This window comes from Misgurnus anguillicaudatus, chromosome 11, assembly GCF_027580225.2.
Source record: "Misgurnus anguillicaudatus chromosome 11, ASM2758022v2, whole genome shotgun sequence".
NCBI lineage: Eukaryota > Metazoa > Chordata > Actinopteri > Cypriniformes > Cobitidae > Misgurnus > Misgurnus anguillicaudatus.
Genome location: NC_073347.2, coordinates 28,643,014 through 28,661,643, shown reverse-complemented (window position 1 = coordinate 28,661,643; position 18,630 = coordinate 28,643,014). Strand labels below are relative to the sequence as shown.

General features: G+C 35.5%; 1 protein-coding gene across 2 annotated transcripts in view; it reads right to left on the bottom strand.

The window, feature by feature from the left end:
• The window catches only part of adgra1b (adhesion G protein-coupled receptor A1b), a 105,429-nt gene extending 87,059 nt beyond the window's left edge, over window positions 1-18,370 (bottom strand). Inside the window, exons 1-6 of one of the 2 annotated variants that reach the window (XM_055170198.2) lie at window positions 17,895-18,370; window positions 10,560-10,631; window positions 4,816-4,887; window positions 2,644-2,715; window positions 2,448-2,519; window positions 1,947-2,110 (exon numbers count right to left, since the gene is read on the bottom strand). In XM_055170198.2, coding sequence (XP_055026173.2) covers window positions 1,947-2,110; window positions 2,448-2,519; window positions 2,644-2,715; window positions 4,816-4,887; window positions 10,560-10,631; window positions 17,895-18,124 — 682 coding nt within the window. In that variant the 5' untranslated portion in view covers window positions 18,125-18,370. Of the gene's footprint in view, window positions 1-1,946; window positions 2,111-2,447; window positions 2,520-2,643; window positions 2,716-4,811; window positions 4,888-10,559; window positions 10,632-17,894 lie in introns of those variants that run through there. The other variant, XM_055170199.2, reaches the window with a different exon arrangement.
• Window positions 18,371-18,630: the final 260 nt, after the last annotated feature.

Here is an 18,630-nt window from a genome sequence, read left to right as displayed (position 1 = left end):
AAAGTTAATAATGTTTTTTTATTTTTATTAAAATAAAATACAGAGAAATGTCAAAAGTATTTGTCTGCATAACAGTCGCCATGATGTAAGGGTACTAAAGGGGACTTTTTGTCTTTGTTAAGTTGCTTACTGGCCAAATTTAGACACGTTTGGCCATTAAACATGTCCTCATTTATATACTAATTGTTTAAATACTAATTGAGTTTGCATGCATGTCTGATACAACAGCGAACTCATTAACTCGTAACCAAAATGTTTACCTGACTTGAGAGACACAAACTGAAGAGGAAAATCTGTTTTTATTTAAACACTCTTTAAGGAATATTCAATTTTCTTAAAAGAAAAATCCAGATAATTTACTCACCACCATGTCATCCAAAATGTTGATGTCTTTCTTTGTTCAGTCGAGAAGAAATTATGTTTTTTGAGGAAAACATTGCAGGATTTTTCTCATTTTAATGGACTCAATAGACACCAACAATTAACACTTAACTCAACACGGAGTTTCAAAGGACTATAAACAATCACAAACGAGGCATAAGGGTCTTATCTAGCAAAATGATTGTCATTTTTGACAAGAAAAATAAAAAATATGCTCTTTTAAACCACAACTTTTCGTCTAGGTCCGGTCCAGCGCGACATAACGTAAATGCGTAGTGACGTAGGGAGGTCACGTGTTACATATATAAAACGCACATTTGGGGTCCATTGTAAACAATAAACTGACACAAAGACATTAATTAGTATCAGTTGACATACAACAACGTAGGAACGGTCCTCTTTCAACACACTTGTAAACACCGGGGCGGAGTTTTGTGTTCGTCCTCTGTGACCTCTTGACGTCATGACGTATTGCGTGGGGTCACCTGTCGCATCACGACCATATCTAGACAAGAAGTTGTGCTTTAAAAGTGTATATTTGTTATTTTTCTTGTCAAAAATGACAATCGTTTTGCTAGATAAGACCCTTATGCCTCGTTTGGGATTGTTTATAGTCCTTTGAAACACCGTTGAAAAAAACTGTTACGTGTTGAGTTAAAGGAACAGTATGTAGGATTGTGGCTAAAACTGGTACTGCAATCACACCACTGGTGGCCAATACACAACATGACAACATAAACATCAGTTGAGGGCTGCAACTCCACTTTTGAAATGACAATATCCTGGCCGGACCACTGTTGTCAGTTGTGTATTTACGATATAAGTCAAATACAACATATACTCACCTAAAGGATTATTAGGAACACCATGCTAATACTGTGTTTGACCCCCTTTCGCCTGCCATGTGATTGGTTGATTAGATAATTGCATTAATGAGAAATTGAACAGGTGTTCCCAGTGTTGGGGGTAACGCATTACAAGTAACTTGAGTTACGTAATAATATTACTTTTCTAAAGTAACGAGTAAAGTAACGCATTACTTTTTAAATGTACACATTAAGATTTGAGTTACTTTTTCAAAAAAGTAACTCAAGTTACTTTTTTAGTTTAATTAATTTGATTAAAAAATATTTACTGAATTAAACTAAACGTATGCACTCTCTGTGCCTGTGTGGAAACAGTTTGAGTCAGAAACTGAGATGGCAGGCCAGAGCTAAACATTTTTGTGATGAAATATGCAACTTCTGAATGCAGAACTTTTCAGTCATAAAAACACCTGCAAGGCCTGAAAGAGATCAAGCTTTAGCCAAGAAAAAGTAACGCAAAAGTAACTAAAAGTAACGTAAGCATTACTTTCCATGAAAAGTAACTAAGTAATGCAATTAGTTACTTTTTTTGGGAGTAACTTAATATTGTAATGCATTACTTTTAAAAGTAACTTTCCCCAACACTGGGTGTTCCTAATAATCCTTTAGGTCAGTGTAGATTCTTAACACCCAATGATGTATTACATTTATTAATTTAAGCATTTCATAACAGTAGAGATCATGTACTGTAAGTCTCACCACATGTTAGCTGATGTTCTTGAAGATAGCTGAATTCAAGACCATGAAGCCGGGTGGGATACACACATACGCTTTCATTTCCTACACGTAGTGAATGAGCTCTGATCCACTCCAACAACCACTGCAGCTGACAGTCACAGAACAGATAATCTGTGCTGAAGTGTCTAAAAAAACATACAAGATTAAACACACAGATGAACAGATTCCCAATGATTCATTCAGATGAAAAAACATTTGGTTCTTTTACCAATACGTTCCACTTACAGTCTTAGTAACCAATTAAAACACAGTATATTTAGTTTCATTATGTCCAACCTCTCTATGATCCTCATATCAATTAGTGCCACTCAAGATCAACTACTTGAGTTTTGAGTTATCAGTTACTTTATGTTACAATTGTAAAATAAAGTCTTATCTCAAATGATCAATAGAATTTGATTCCTTGTTATATGACCCATTTAAACTTATGTTTCAAATAGAAAATGGGTAAAAAAATCTTACAGAGTTCTCAGGGAAGGCAAATGTGTGAACAGACCCTCCGGCAGTGTGGAAAAAATATTCCCAGACAAATTACTGAAAGACACAGATTACACAAAAATTGAATCTTACTGAAAACTCATGTGAAGGTCAAACTCACACAGGAGGGAGAGAAAGAAAGAGAAAGAGAGAGAAAATATTTTCCCTTAACACTACTCACAGTTTTGAGAGGCGGCCAAGGTTGAGAAACATATCAGGAGAGAAACAACCAATCCTGTTGTTGGAGAGATCCCTGAGGACACACACGCACACGCACACACACACACACACACACACACACGCACACACACAGTCTTTCAATAGAGATAAATTAGCTCCCATCAAAAAGCTTTGAAATATATAATCTGCTTTGTGAATATGTGGAATATGCAGATCTAAGTTTCTCTGCCCAGTCCATTTTTATATGAAAAATCTACTGTCCTGACCACCGAACCACTGAGACGTACTAAAGATCAAACCCACAACTACAACTACAAACAAACCTTTCATTCAATAACACACCAAATGCAGTTTTTTCATTGTCTTATTTACTGTCTGCATATTGTTTGTGTTATAATCTTCAGGTGTGTGGGTAGGACCAAGTAGGTAGCTTTACTGTCATTTAATTGTATACAGAGTGCACATATCAACGAAATTTCGTTCCACTGGCTCATAAATACTGCTTTAGCTAAACATGTACTTCTGTACAGAATAATAATAAAATATAGAAATAGTAAAGTATAATAAAAATACACAATAAAATATAGCACTAAAGGGAGTTTTACAGTTTGAATATTTCGCTTTCTATATGTGTGTGTGTGTGTGTGTGTGTGTGTGCGTGCGTGCGTGTGTCATAAGAGGCATGTGTTGTGTGTGGTTCTGAAGCAGTGCTGTCTGTAATCAGGGGTTTTGAGTTTTTAAATTAACCCAGCGGAGCGACTGAAACCACATGCTTAAAATAAAACCTAACAGCAGCCTTGAACTGGCACACACATCCACAATCAGACGCACAAATCCCTTCAATCAGAGACACATTAAACCAACCACACAGCTCCAGTTGTGCATGTGTGTGTGTGTGTGTCCGTTGAACTGTTTTATAATCAGGTTGAGATTCACAGCTTATCAGACCCAAAATTAAACTGTTTAAAATGCATTTCATGCTCGGATTCTTCTTTCTCATATTATTTTGTTGTAAATTTTCCAGATTATATCCTTTTTTTCTTTATCTTGGATTTTTTTATTTCTTCATGCTTTTTTATTCCTAATCTATCATTTTTATTGTAAACTGTGGGGAGATAGTTGTAACAAGTCTGTCATGTCATATATTGTGTATAATTGTGTATGTGATCAATGAAAACTAAAGATTTAGTATTGAGGGAACAAAATATAAAACTTCAATTTCGAACCCTCATATTACTTATAAATAGGAGCGGTTTCCCGGACATGGATTAGACTAGACCTATACTAAAATAAATTTAAGAGTTGTCCAAACTGAAAACAACTTCCATAGACATATCTTAAAATACATCAGTACCCTTTGTTTTGCCTCAAAATGCACACAAGTAATGTTTTAGTAAGGCATGTTTGTTAAAACTATATTTCCTAATTAATCTAAAGCCTAGTCCTGGTTTAAGCTAATCCCTGTCTGGGAAACCCTATAATGGTCTCTGCATATTACCATGGGACTTTAAAGGAGCTGTATGTAGGTTTTCACTGCACTAATTAAAATAAAAAAACTAAAATTTTTCATTTTAGGAAACATGCTAAGTTCACATATCTGTTTCCCTAAAAAACAATGCTGTAGCCATTTATTTGCTTTTTAAATGTGCCTTCTGGTCCGGAATGTCTTTTTTGCTGTGTTTTTGTTTTGGTCTGTGTGATCCTGCCCACTGCCAATTTACCCACACTTGCTTAAATAACACCACAATTGCCCATAAATGTGACCTCCAGTGGACGCAACCTCCGAAATGAGCCAAAGATTAAGTTATAAAAATCCACACAAGCAAGTTTGTAATTTACAGGCAACAAAAGCATTGCAAATGTAAAAATTAGCAGATAAACTTGTGCTTTCCCCCGACAGTTGTGCTTCTGTATGTGTCTGGCAACCCGAAATTAGGAAATTCTTTTTTTCAATATTTTTAATTTAGACTGCAGTACTAAGTTCAACCTCTATAAGTCAATGTTACATACAGCTCCTTTAACGTTTAAGAAAATTAAACCCCCTTTATGATAACACATGGTGGAAGTAGAAGTAGTGGAAGTAGTTTGTTATATGCGATGAAAATGTAGTTTTAAAAACATAAACTCAAGCAAATCTAGAGAAAACAGACTGAGGTACGTGGATCAAACCTACAATCTCTTCAGAGCTGTCAGACCATTAAATGCACCGGGAGAAATTCTGCTGATGAGATTCCCTCTGAGATCTCTAAAGAGACATGAAAAATAATATAAAACAATTCATGAGAATATAATCATATTGTACATTTATTATGAAGAGTTAAAGGGATAGTTTAAGTATCAATGATTACATTGTTATGCTGAACACAAATGAAGATATTTTTATAAATGTTTGTATCCAAAGCAGATCTAGGGCACCAATGACTTCCAAAGTCGGAAAAAATAATACTATAGAAGTAGGTGCCCCAGATTTATTTGGTTACAAACATTTATCAAACTATCTTAAACATTATCTACAAAATAATTTATACAAGTTTGGAACATATTTAGGGTGAGTAAATGATGGCAGAATTTTCATTTTTGGGTGAACCAACTATCCCTTAAAACTCTCTGTACACTTGTGTTTATTACAGCTGTCTACACGACACATGTGCACTAAATCACAACATCTTTGTTAAAACAGTCTTAAATTTGACTTTTTGCTAAACATATTCAGCAAATTTAGAGTTAAAGGATTAGTCAATTTTCCCAAAAAAAATCCAGACAACTCACTCACCACCATGTCATCCAAAATGTTGATGTCTTTCTTGGTTCAGTCGAGGAGAAATTATGTTTTTTGAGAAAAACATTCCAGGATTTTTCTCATTTTAATGTACTTTAATGGACCCCAACACTTAACAGTTTTAATGCAGTTTAAAATTGCAGTTTCAAAAGACTCTAAACGATCCCAAACGAGGCATAAGGGTCTTATCTAGCGAAACGATTGTCATTTTTGGCAAGAAAAAGAAAAAATCTGCACTTTTGAACCAAAACTTCTCATCTTTCTCCGGTCCTGTGACGCAGCAGCATGACCTCACGTAATACGTCATCACGTCAAGAGGTCATGGATGACGTATGCGAAACTACGCCCCAGTGTTTAAAAGTGTGGAGAAAGAGGACCGTTACGGCGTTGTTATATGTCAAATTATACTAATTAATGTCTTTGTGGCAAATGTGCGTTACATAGATGTTACACGTGACCTTTCATCGTAACTACGCAATCACGTGAGGTCGCGCCGGCGCATCAAACAGCTGGAGGAAGACGAGAAGTTGTGGTTTAAAAATGCATATTTTAAATTTTTCTTGCTAAAAATGACAATCCTTTCGCTAAATAAGAACCTTATGCCTCGTTTGAGATTGTTTAGAGTCATTTAAAACTGCAAATTTAAACTGCATTAAACTGTTAAGTGTTGGGGTTCATTAAAATGAGAAAAATCCTAACATGTTTTCCTCAAAAAATATAATTTATTCTCGACTAAAAGAAAGACATCAACATTTTGGATGACATGGTGGTGATGAATTATCTGGATTTTTATTAGGAAAATGGACTAATCCTTTAAGATTTTATTTTTAGTTTGACAACAAAATAAAAGCTCATTAGCTCTATTCAGCTCAAATCAATAGCAATATTCAGGGTTTACCAACAATTATTATATTTTGAATTATTTTTCTATTGTGTTCTCTCATGTTCACAGACAAAACATGCTAAAAATACAAGACATGGCTTTCGTCTTAAGCCAAAATAAATTTCCTTATATTGTTTCTTAGCGTTTCCTGCGTCTGAGGGGAGTGACAGGAATCTACAAGAGTTCACCCTGACATCTGTGGATCATCATAACACAACGAACTATACAGGAGAAATATTTTAGGAATGACCTTTCACCTTTCATATGCCATCTTTCTTTTAATTCTTAAAACATTTTCTGGTTTCATTTTTTATTAATTATGAAAGCATAAAGAACACCAAAATAAAGGTGTCCAGTTTAGTTTCTGAATCTCTGTGCTACATAACAGCAGATGATTCAATTTAAATGTTCCAAAAAAACATCCAGACATTAGCTGTGCTAATGTGTAAAATAATGTCAAACACAGGAAAGTGTGATGGCATGAGATGTGTATGTGTTTGTACTTGTGTTTCTTCTAGAGCATTCTGTGAGGAAAACCAATTAACAGATTGTTAATATAATCTAACAGAGCACAGAGCTCATGTTCACTCATTTGTAAGCATCCAGTGGTGTTCAATGACACTTCAGAGGGCAATGAATTTACTAAAGCAGCAAGTCATGTTGAGAAAGCTCGACATGTGTAAACAAACCAGTGTCTGAGAGAAAAGATTTATATCCATCAATCTCTCAGATATGTTCTGTAATGTATTATGAAACACAAAGTGCATCTGAGGGATTTTTCTTACTGCCGTGTCTGTGCAACAGAAAAAAAAATCATTAATAATGTTATGATAGTAAAAACCACAAGATTTTTTTAATATTTTATATGCACCTTGTATTCATTGTCATTTCAAACTTGTTTCTCTACCACATAATTTCCATTAAAGTCTTTATTGTATCTACACATACACTGAATATACTATTGTTGTTTGCACTTCTGGTTAGATGTGAACCACATTTCATTGGCACTGGACTCTACAGAATGATAATAAAATTGAATGTTATGTAACCTTGACTTAAGATCGCTGCTGTAATCTAACATCAGTCTATCAGTCTATTTAGTCTAGCTCTTTTCTCATTATTCAATAGTGAATGAAAAACTGATGCTATTCAGACAGAAAAATAAACACACACACACACAGAAACAAACAAAACATTGTCTAAAGTTATAGTTTTGAGTTGGAACACGGAAACAAGTGTGTGTAAAAGTTCAGATTTGTGTCCGCTGTGACATCACCGTGTACTTCCTCTTCCTGTTTCTCTCCGGTAAGAGAGTCAATCATTAGAATCCGATTTCAACTAAATATCAAGACTGAACGGCTGATGACCTCTGAGTCGGACAGATATCACTGTCTCACAGGACCAAAGAAATAATAAAAATATTATCTTATGTGATCATATCCTGACAACTGATATCAAATTCAGACCAGACAAACTGATTGCTAAAGTCAACACGTTAAAACAACAACACAAGTGAGGTAAACTTTGTCAAGTATATTTACAAATATATTTTTTATTTAGTTTAATCTAAAGCTGATTACCCTTGCAAACAATTACTGTGGCAGTACCACGGTACAGTGATGGCATGAGGTCATACCATACAGTAGTACTCTGATATAGACCTACCGAACATAATTGAATTATTGTAGACGTCCATATGATGACATTGCGCAGCCTCTGGTTCATAAACCCTGCAAAGATTTATATTCTCCAATACATTTACAATCCCTCCAAAAATGTGCTATTACCTTTCACATGTGTGCTGTTTTTGTATAGCCTATAAATTAAAGGTGCAGTGTGTAAATTTTAGCGGCATCTAGTGGTTAGGTTGCGAAATGCAACCAATGGCTCAGCCCACTGCTCACCCCTCACTTTTAAAACACACATAGAAGCTTTGGTAGCCGCCACCGGACAAACATGCCATCGTCGTAGACAACTTAGTAAAGACACTTTGTCCCTTAAGGGCTTCTGTAGAAACATGGCGGCACAAAATGGCGACTTTCATGTTAGGGGACCCTCGGTGTATGTAGATAAAAACGTCTCATTCTAAGGTAATAAATACATTACGGTTCATTATGAAAGGTCATTATACACCCCTGATAATATAGTTTTGTATATTATTTTGCATTTCTGTCAAGAGATCCTTCTAAAAATTACTCACTGCACCTTTAACTTAAATTTACAGGTTAGCACCTTAAATGTTGCATTAGCAAACACTTTAGTCTTGGTGTATTGTGTTAGTTTAACAATTATAATGTTTGGGTCTAACATTTAATCAAACAACTTCAGTCACGTACACACAGTCAGCGTGTTCATGGACCGTAAGGTTGCCAGATTTACAGTCAGTGAAGAATCCGTTTCAAACAAACTGTTTAAACAACAGCAGCCAATGCAGTGTTTAAAACCAACTTTAGAAAAGTGTCTGACATTCACACAGTGAGTAAACATTACCGTCTGTCCTTCACATGTGTTACTCTGATTCATTTAATCAAACGTAACAGAGACTCAAAGCAGTTGCTCAAAAGATAACAGTTTCATTAAAAGAGATAAGATAGGTGACCTTAAAGGGACACTCCACTTTTTTTTGAAAATATACTGATTTTCCAGCTCCCATAGAGTAAAACATTTGATTTTTACCGCATTGAAATCCATTCAGCTGATCTCCGGGTCTGGCGCTACCACTTTAAGCATAGCTTAGCATAATCCATTAAATCTGTTTAGACCATTAGCATCGCGCTCAATAATAACCAAAAAGTTTCAATATTTTTTAATATTTAAAACTTGACTCTTCTGTGGTTACATTGTGTACTAAGACTGACAGAAAACCAAAAGTTGCACCTTTCTAGACAGATATGGCTAGGAACTATACTCTCATTCTGGCGTAATAATCAAAGACTTTGCTGCTGTAACATGGCTGCAGCAGGGGACTATTTTCAGGCACAGTGTAATATCTGAAACAGCTCAGCTGCGCACAAGTTCAAGATCATTTGCAATTTATAGTTTTCAAATCTGAAATAAAGGGGTACAGTGTTTTCTGAGCTTACATTTGTTGTATGCATCACACGTATGCATTTTTGAGAAAATTATCGTAAGATCAAATGTAGGATGGTTTCTATGCAGCATTTAATAAATAAGGCCCTGGCCTTTAAAACCTCCACTGGGTCAGCGCCCACCTTTAATCGCTTATGCAGACTTATGCACCTTCTAGATCCCCCCAAAAGGGAAAGAATCACTATCGCCACTATCTTAATCACTATACCTTCTCTGGTTCTGTTCCTCATCTGTGGAATGATCTGCCGATTGCGACAAGATCTGCTGACTCTGCAGTCTTAAAGAATCGACTAAAAACCCATCTCTTCCGCCAACACCACACTTGCTACATCTCTTCTTTTTTCTATCTTTATCTTTACATTCTCTGTCCACAAAAAAAATACTAACCCTCAGCTATGTATACTGTGTTACTTGATGAGACTAGTTCTTCTAGTGCACTTATGTATTATTGTTCTTGTGCTGCTCTAATTTACATATAAATGTAATGTCAATGTACCCCCCCCCCCCAAAAAAAAAGAGTTTGATTCCAAAACGCGAGAAGCACTCGGAAGACGGAAAATGCCGGTTGCTTGTTCTCCAGACAGCATCAAGCTTCTGTCATGTTAACACAGTGACCTCAGGGGATCTAATAAAAACTTTCCATTATTTTACACAAAGCCAACAAAAATGGAGCACGACCAAAACATTTTATAGCCGATCGCTTTCAAAAAAGTTCAGCGACAACGTCCTGAGTATAACCGCAGCAATGTTTTCTTAATATGACAAAGTAAGTGTTTTGATTAATGCTATTAATGTTTCTTTTTTTAATCAGTGTGTATCACTAGTTAACTAAATTAATATAACATGGCAAAGGTGAATGCACATTTATATATTGATTCAATAGATTTATAGCATTTTGAAGAAAAACTTGTCATGGATTTATTGCATTTTGTGAAAAAAATCAGGTTTGGATCAGTCAAAATGGATTTATTGCATTTTGGAACCAAACTCTTCATATAGAAATCAAACATTTTTGACCGAAACCAGAACCACCTGTAACTAGAAACTCTTCTGATGATTGATGATCTTCACAGCATAAGTTTATTGTTATATACTGTACACTACATCTACATCACCTGGAGCTAAACCTTTCAAAGTATATGTTGACTGCACAGATTATACTCACAATCTCTCCAGAGATCCCAGTCTGGTGAATGAGTTATTTCTCACTACTGAGATCTTATTGTTGCTCAGGAGTCTGAAGAGAGAAAACAAACACAAGACAGACATTACAGACCCATAAATACAGATTACAATTTACACACACACACAGGGTCAGGAGACGACCTCTCTATCTCTCTCTCACTTCTGTGTAACATCCAGGAAATAGCAAGCAAAACATAACTTTACATTATGTAAACAGTGCATGCCAAAAATTCTGTGTCCTTCCAACTTTCTATTTACAACATCAGTCAATGTTCTCTGAGGACAAGCGATGGAGGGAGCACGAGAAAGAGAGAGAGAGAGAGAGAAAGTAAATATTGTCTTACATAAACTGCTTGAGCAAATGGTTTATGTCATTGCAGTCTTTGTGTGTGTGCGTATGTGCGTGCACACATCTTTATTTGGAAAAACAATGCACATCTCGGTCTGCATGCATTTCACAATATTCAGTCAGCAGTGAACAAGAGATACGTTTGAAATGCACTGAAAATTACTGCAATGCAGGCTGGGAAAAATCATCTTGCGACCACTGACAACCTCCACAAATATCCCCAGTAACTGCTCACAATGTATGGGTGATTCTCACGAAACCATTGAAACACCACGGCACTAATGATTTTAGCTTTAAAATGTGTAATATAGTAACATTAAAAGCATCAGAATTAACACAATACTGTTTTCTACCTTGCACAATGTGTGATTTCAACATAAGAATTTATAATTGGAAATTTTATCTCATTTTCTGCTGAAATTCTCATTACCGCAATGTGTCCGGCTGTGTTTGAACATGCGTTATGTTGTAATTTAATCAAATTAACACAAAAATATTAAGAAAAAAAATAAATGGATGTTTTGCTAGACTACTTTAGATGACAGAAAAAATATTTACTGAATATTCATGTATAATAATAATGAAGAAAAATTAGGAAAATGATGTGTCCATGCCTGATGTTCTCATCCTCCGCAACACTTTTTGAGAACAGTTTAAGCACACATACAGAATTTTAATAAAGTTTGATTTTGAGTGACCAAGCACATGGACCAGTTACTTCAAGATGGCTACCAGGTAAGATCATTTTTTTTACAGTTAATTTGAAATATAGTCTTGTCAGAATGCTTACACAACATTTTGATTATCATTACCGCAACAGATGCTTATTAAATGTTAATTTAATTAATAGAAGCATAATACTTTGATTTTAAATGCATGTGCAGAATCTCCAAATTATGTTCTTTCAGGTTTGTCATGTCATTTTGAAAATATGTCAGTGTTGATGTTTTCTGACTGTTGCGGTAATGAGATTTTTTAGGACTAATTTTTTAAATTATGTTACAAAAAGTGTTAAATGATAAGTAAAAGTTTTTAAATTAATGTTCCCATTTACTCCAGACTTTGTTTTTCAATGTCTGATGGGAAAAAAAGTAAATTTAAGCAATTTTTACATTGTCATGCTTGACCTGTTTAAAACCAAGTTTTCGTGAGAATCACCCGTATAATGTTAAATGTGTTTTACTTCATCAATATTGTTGGTTGTGTAAATATCAGTTTACTCTTCAGGCATGTGTCATGTGTAAGATTCTCCATTTTCACATGATTCACAGAAACGCAAAGTAAATGAAGTCCCTCCACCCTATACAGCTGCTCAATCGTCGTCTCTAAACTCCTGCCCTCCCGCACCAACACACCTCGACTCTATTATTATAAAAGCAACAGAACATTTCAGCGGTCTACAGTCACCAATCACAGAAAGCGAGCGGGCTAAAGATCACAATCGTAACTATTACAAACATCCCGTGTGGCAGGGCAAAGATTTCCAACCTCCACTGCCGAAACCCGTGTGTTTTTCTATAATATCAGGTTACTAGGAACATCTGACCAAAATAACATATTTCATATCGACTGGAGTTGACCTTGGACATACGGGACTTTATGGCGGAGTTCAAGTGTGCATTAGAAAAGTCTGGAAACATTCAGACGGATGCAGCTGCATACACCACACTGCATTCATATAAAAACACTGAGAAGACATATACAGTAAAAGTATGCGCATATATCATGTTTATTTTTCTCAACATGTCCCAGGAAATCGTGTGTGTGTTGTGATTCGAATGAATCATATTATAAATGATGTCATCAGCACTTTTTTCTCTTTTTTTTGTGCAACCTTACAGTAGATCTGAGAAGCATCACATATCATAACGGACTACAAAAACAGCTGTGGACATGCAGTTATATCCTTCAACACATCCTCAGCTCTATGACTGTTTGGGGATCTGTTTGGTGTGGGCGTTCACCTCTGTTCACAGATATCACAGACAGAAGCTCTGGTGTGTTTTATGAAATTTATAAAAGCAGGAACGCTCAATAAAGGAACCAGCGGTCACCACCACAGTATAACACTTTAAATAACCTCAGCGTTTACTCTACTCAGAGCGAGATCGGCTGGGACAACACACCACAACTGTATTCTTGGCAGATTGAATATTTTTCTTGCTAAAATTTTTAGACAGTTGACACTCATTTTGGGTTTTCTAAAAGTACAGGATTCATTAACGTTTTTGTCTGTGTGATGGAGCGTGTCGGAGATGGAATTAAAATTTATTTTGTCTTTCACTTGATAAAAGAAACAATTGTTGAATTATAAACCACAACTTTCTGTCATATTTCTATTTCTATATTGAGAGTCATATGTCAACGGCAACAGAATATCCTGTTCATGACTGACAACACAATAAAACTGTGTGACATAAAGAGAGAGTATATTTGGTGATTATTTTACTATGACATACTAGGGATGTTTATTTCAGTGAATTATTTTAAGCTTGTTAACAGAACATTAACCGTTAACTGATTAGATTTTAATATTAAATTGCATTGAGTAAAATATAGTTGACGGTTGTCTGTGACAACAAAACAAACATTTTATTTAATTTGAACGTGCAAACAGCAGCAACAGATGAACAACAGAACCAGGATTCATACATTATCAAATTTTCACGCAACATTACATTATCAAAGAACACGCAAAGGATTAATATCCAAAGAGGGCGGATTGGCCATTTCTAAAGCAAGACACATTTAAAAAAGTTTCGCTTTTGGGTGAAACTCACAAAATCCAGCATCAGATTTTTTTTAAAAGCCCTTGAAGACAATTTTTTTGCACATATAAGATTAAAGTCTGAACTTATAACCAGTTTTTAGAGGATTTAATTAATTATATACATTTTTTAGATTATCATTATCAAAAATTATCATTACCGCAACATGATATTCTATTAATACATGCATTTACAAACTCATGTTTTCGGTAATGAGAACTAAAAAGTTGTCTAGGTACTATGACAAACAAAATTTCAACTTTTATCTGGAGAGAGAAAAATAAGAACTTCTTACCTGGTAGCCATCTTGAGGGTCACAGTCAATTATGTCCCATTTTTTTTCCATTTTTTAAATGTTAGTTCCTTGAGGGCTTAAACAATGATTGAAAATTGTTATGTAGGATGAGAAAATTGGTCTTGGACACATTTATATTCCTTATTATTGTCTCTACATTTACCAATGATCACCAAATACCACATGTTTCTTTACAGTAAATGTTTATAGTATAACATGCACTGAAGCTTTTTATTTTTTAGATGTTTTAATTATAAATATTTCCATGTCAAAGAACCCAAATACAGTCATGGACACGTGGCGATAATAAAAATTTCCCCCTTAAAAGTGGAAAAAACTACATAATTGGTTTGTATGATGTCATTTGAAATCATGTGCAAAATATGTGAAGAGATGTTTGTAACGGTATGCTCTTATTTTTGCATTTACCTTTTTTATCAAAATGTTTCATGACATCTCATGAGTCTAATTCAGACCTTAATCTTATATGTGCAAAAAAAACATTGGCTTCAAGGGCTTTTTTAAAAAAAATCTGATGCTGGACGCCTTCTAAGTCTGGATTTTGTGAGGATCACCCAAGTGTGTTTTGGTAGTTGACCTGACTTCCTTTTCCAAAGCGTTTTCAGAAATCGTGCACTCCGCCTTTAATCGGTCATAAATTCTTACCTTCGGTTACTGGTTAAAGATACAGTTTGTATTATTTTCGCCGATGGATGGCGCCAGATCAAACAACAACAATGATGTTGTTTACTGACGCTCTGAAGCAGCGTGTAATTATGGGATTTGTACAGTAGTCTTTAACTCAACTGCTGATGGCCATCAATCAGACGAGAACGAGAAATCACGTTGACGGATAAGGTAATCAAGTCTTATAAATGTTGCGTTTGATGACATCGTTTATTTCATTATGTAAGTTTTTATGTGATGTTCAAAACGAAATTTTCAGTCATAGATATTACAGTATTAGTCCAAATTCGATGGTTAACACAGCACAGAATTAAGTTTTCAACTTACAATCTACAATGATTTTTCACATAATGTATTGACAGTACAAATCTTATTGTGAAGTGTCTTAAAATGACCATTTATATTGCTGTACAATACCTTTGATGTGCATATCGTCCGCGGGAAGACGCGCTGATTACAGTAATGTTGTGATCAATATAATAGCATACGTTTTTTGAAATGTTACGAATCAAAACAACTCACCCATCGCGTAAAACACAAGCAGGATCAGAATCTCAGTCTAGTTAAATGTTGTCGTGAAGCTCTCTCCATCTAAATAATGCAACAACAAATCGATCCTCTCTTGTTTTGTTCCAAACTCTTCCTGGGTCGTTTGGTTGGCCCGTACGCTAACAGGAGCTGACACAACCAGCGGCAGACGGTAAAGAGTTATCCATAAGTCCATAAGCAAGCGCATGGTTCCGCATTGTCCACGACACTGGCTGCGTCCGAAAACTCAAGGCAGTGAGGACTGTGAGGACTTGTTGCCTCGCTGCCTCCTGAGGAAATGACTTCGGCCTCGGAGGCCTGAAGGCCGCTCAGAGAAAGGCTTTCCGACGCACTTCAAAGGCAGCGTGTTTGAAATATAAACAGAGAGCGCCTTTGTGATAACTAATCACATATTTGAAAACTACAATACTAATTTCTCGCTAGAAATGCAATTAAAATGTGTAAAATGTGAAAATATACGTTTATTTACACTAAATTTGTGCTCCAGTCGCTTCCTTGGCCGCCATTTTATTTTTTCGAGCTCGACCAGTGTTGTCATGTGGGTTACGTCAGTAAAGGCGGTGACAAAGGGTCACATGGATATTAACGTCATTGACAGGAGACTGCACTGCCCCGTGTCAATGTTTTGAATGGAAATTTTCTCACGATTTACAAGTAGTTGAAAACATTACAGATATTGATAGTAATCAGCTGGACAAAATATATAACACTGGCCTAGTGGTTTTTGGAGATTTTAGTGCAAATATCTTACAAATTGCACCTTTAATATGAACATCCCTAATCACTACTGTGACGACATACTCTGATTCAAAAGTTTTTGAAGATAAATGATGTCATTTATCAACTCCTCTCATCTTTCACTACTAAACCATCAATCAAACAACTGTAAACGGAGAGAAGAGATTATTTTAATGAAATATTCACGTTTAAACCCTCAAACTATGGAAGAGCACCTTTGATGAGTAATGAGAGATCAAATACATCAGATGTACTGAAATATCAATCAGAACTCAAATATTGTTACTCAGAAATCTTACAGTATCAAACATTCCAAGAAATACAATAAATCCTTATATGGTTTTAGCTGGTCTCCCAGCTTGGTTTTAGCTGGTATTGCTGATGTTGCAAGCTGGTCTAGCTGTGTTTTGTTCACTTTTTAAGCTGGTCAACTAGCAAAAAACAGCTACCACCTCATGCTGGTCTTAGCTGGATTCTTCAGTAGGGAATGCAAAGTTTTTATAGCCTATATTAGTTTTGTACTCAATACATACAAACTTGTTGAGGGAAATAAGCTTTTTACTGACATTGACTTTAATTGTCTCTGTTCTTCCCATACAGCTGTGTCTTTATCATATACAGATGATGAAGTGGTTATAAAGCCTATGATGCTTGAAGAAACAGGAATCACATAATGGTGACTAAATAATAAAAATAATGACTGGGTTTTAATTTTTTACTAAACTGTTACTTTAAGACTTTTACTTATACCCGAGTCTATTAAAAATATAACTATAGAAATGAAATGCATAGGAACAAGTTAATTTAGAAGTACTGATAAAAGCAACCAAAACTTATAAGCCTACAAAAATGTAAATGGATCCGTCTAAAAAAGAATAATAGACTTCTTTTCATTTAACTAATGAATAATAGAAAATGAATAAAAGATGTGTTCCTGACATCTCAAGATGTTTCATATGGAGTAATGGTTGCTGAAGAATGACTCGGAGTTATGACTGATGAAGATTATTATATATGAGTCCCAGCAGAGAACACCTCCGCCGCCCGACTGTTTATTTATTCAGTTCTCAGAAACAAAAGTGTGATGAGGGAAGCTTCACTAGAAATATGAATGTGACGCTTCCTACAACAGGAAAAAGATTTCCTGACAGCCCAAAACTAAAACACAAGCCCAGGATTAAAGTCTCTAACACTAACACACAAATACATGCACAATTATTACATAAACCATGTGTGTGTGTGTTTTAGGAAACTTTTGGTTGATGGGGACACATTCAGCACATACTGTATGGGCTGTTGGGCTTGTACTTTACTGCACATCAAACAGAGCTTGATCTACAAAAACTGTGATGTACATTTTACACATGGTCCTGGTAAATTCACTGCACCCGTTCAATCAGTAAAACCATCATAATTCATTAAAATAACACCTAAAGATACAAATACTACAAACATCTAGGAAGGAAATAACAGTTTGTAAAATTCAAAATGCATTAGAGGTAAGTTTACAGCACTGCACTGAAAAAAATTACCTTTTTACTTAGTATTTTTGTCTTGTTTTCATTACAAATATCTAAAAATAAGTTGCATTTTCTTGATGAGCAAAATGACTTAAAAAATAAGTCTAGTTTTCAGACAAAAAGCATACAATTTAAGTGAATTTGTGCTTAAAACTAGACTTACTTTCTTAAGTCACATTGCTCATCAAGAAAATGCATCTTGATTTAAGAATTTTTAGATATTTGTACTGAAAACAAGAAAAATACTAAGTAAAAAAGTAATTTTTTGCAGTGTATAAACCAGTATGTCATGTTCTGCTTCTCCTCCCTCTCCACGTGATGCTGTGTATACTGTATCTGCTGTAGATTGTTATAAAATTGCCAGCACCCATAACACTAAACACGTGTAAAATATGATATAGTTACTTACAGTGACACCGTGTTGTTGGGTAAAGAGCTGGGCGGCATGGTCTCCGTCAGGTCCGCGTCGTCACAAATGACTTTGACGCGGACGGTCTGTCTATTAAACTCCTTTGATCTCTCGGCGGTACAGTGACAGCTGTCAATCATTAAATCAGGACAGTATCTGTTGCTCAGAGCGCATCTCCAACATCCAATAATCGCCGCGCACACAAGCACCATCATCCTCGTCATCTTCATATCAAGCACACATATTGCAGTTAGGATGCAACTGCAGTAAAGTTTGCATCCTGAAACCTTACACGTGTCCTTATTCTTCAAGAACAAGAAAAAACTAAACGTTTCTTTCAATCTGTGCGTGCACGTCCGCTCGTTACCAGTTCGCGTTTCAGTGGTAACATCAGTGGTTTGAGTTGAATTATTTAGTTTAGCTGTGGGTGAAGAAACTGTTGTATGAATCCTGACTCGTCTCGTACAGCAAACTGAAACTTCATCAAGCGCCGCTTTCTACTATTGTGGCAGCGTGGCTCATGAATATTAATGAAGGTTCCGAGCAGACGCTCCGATTGGCTGATGGGCACACAGTGATAGGCGGGCGCTTATTTGTTGACCAATCATCGAATTTGGAGATTCTGGAGACTGGACTTGGTATTACAGGGTTACCAAGCAAGCTCTGCGTAACATGATAGGATTTATAATTTTACCTCAAACTTATTCAGAGATTTTATATTATGAAGTTTACAGAT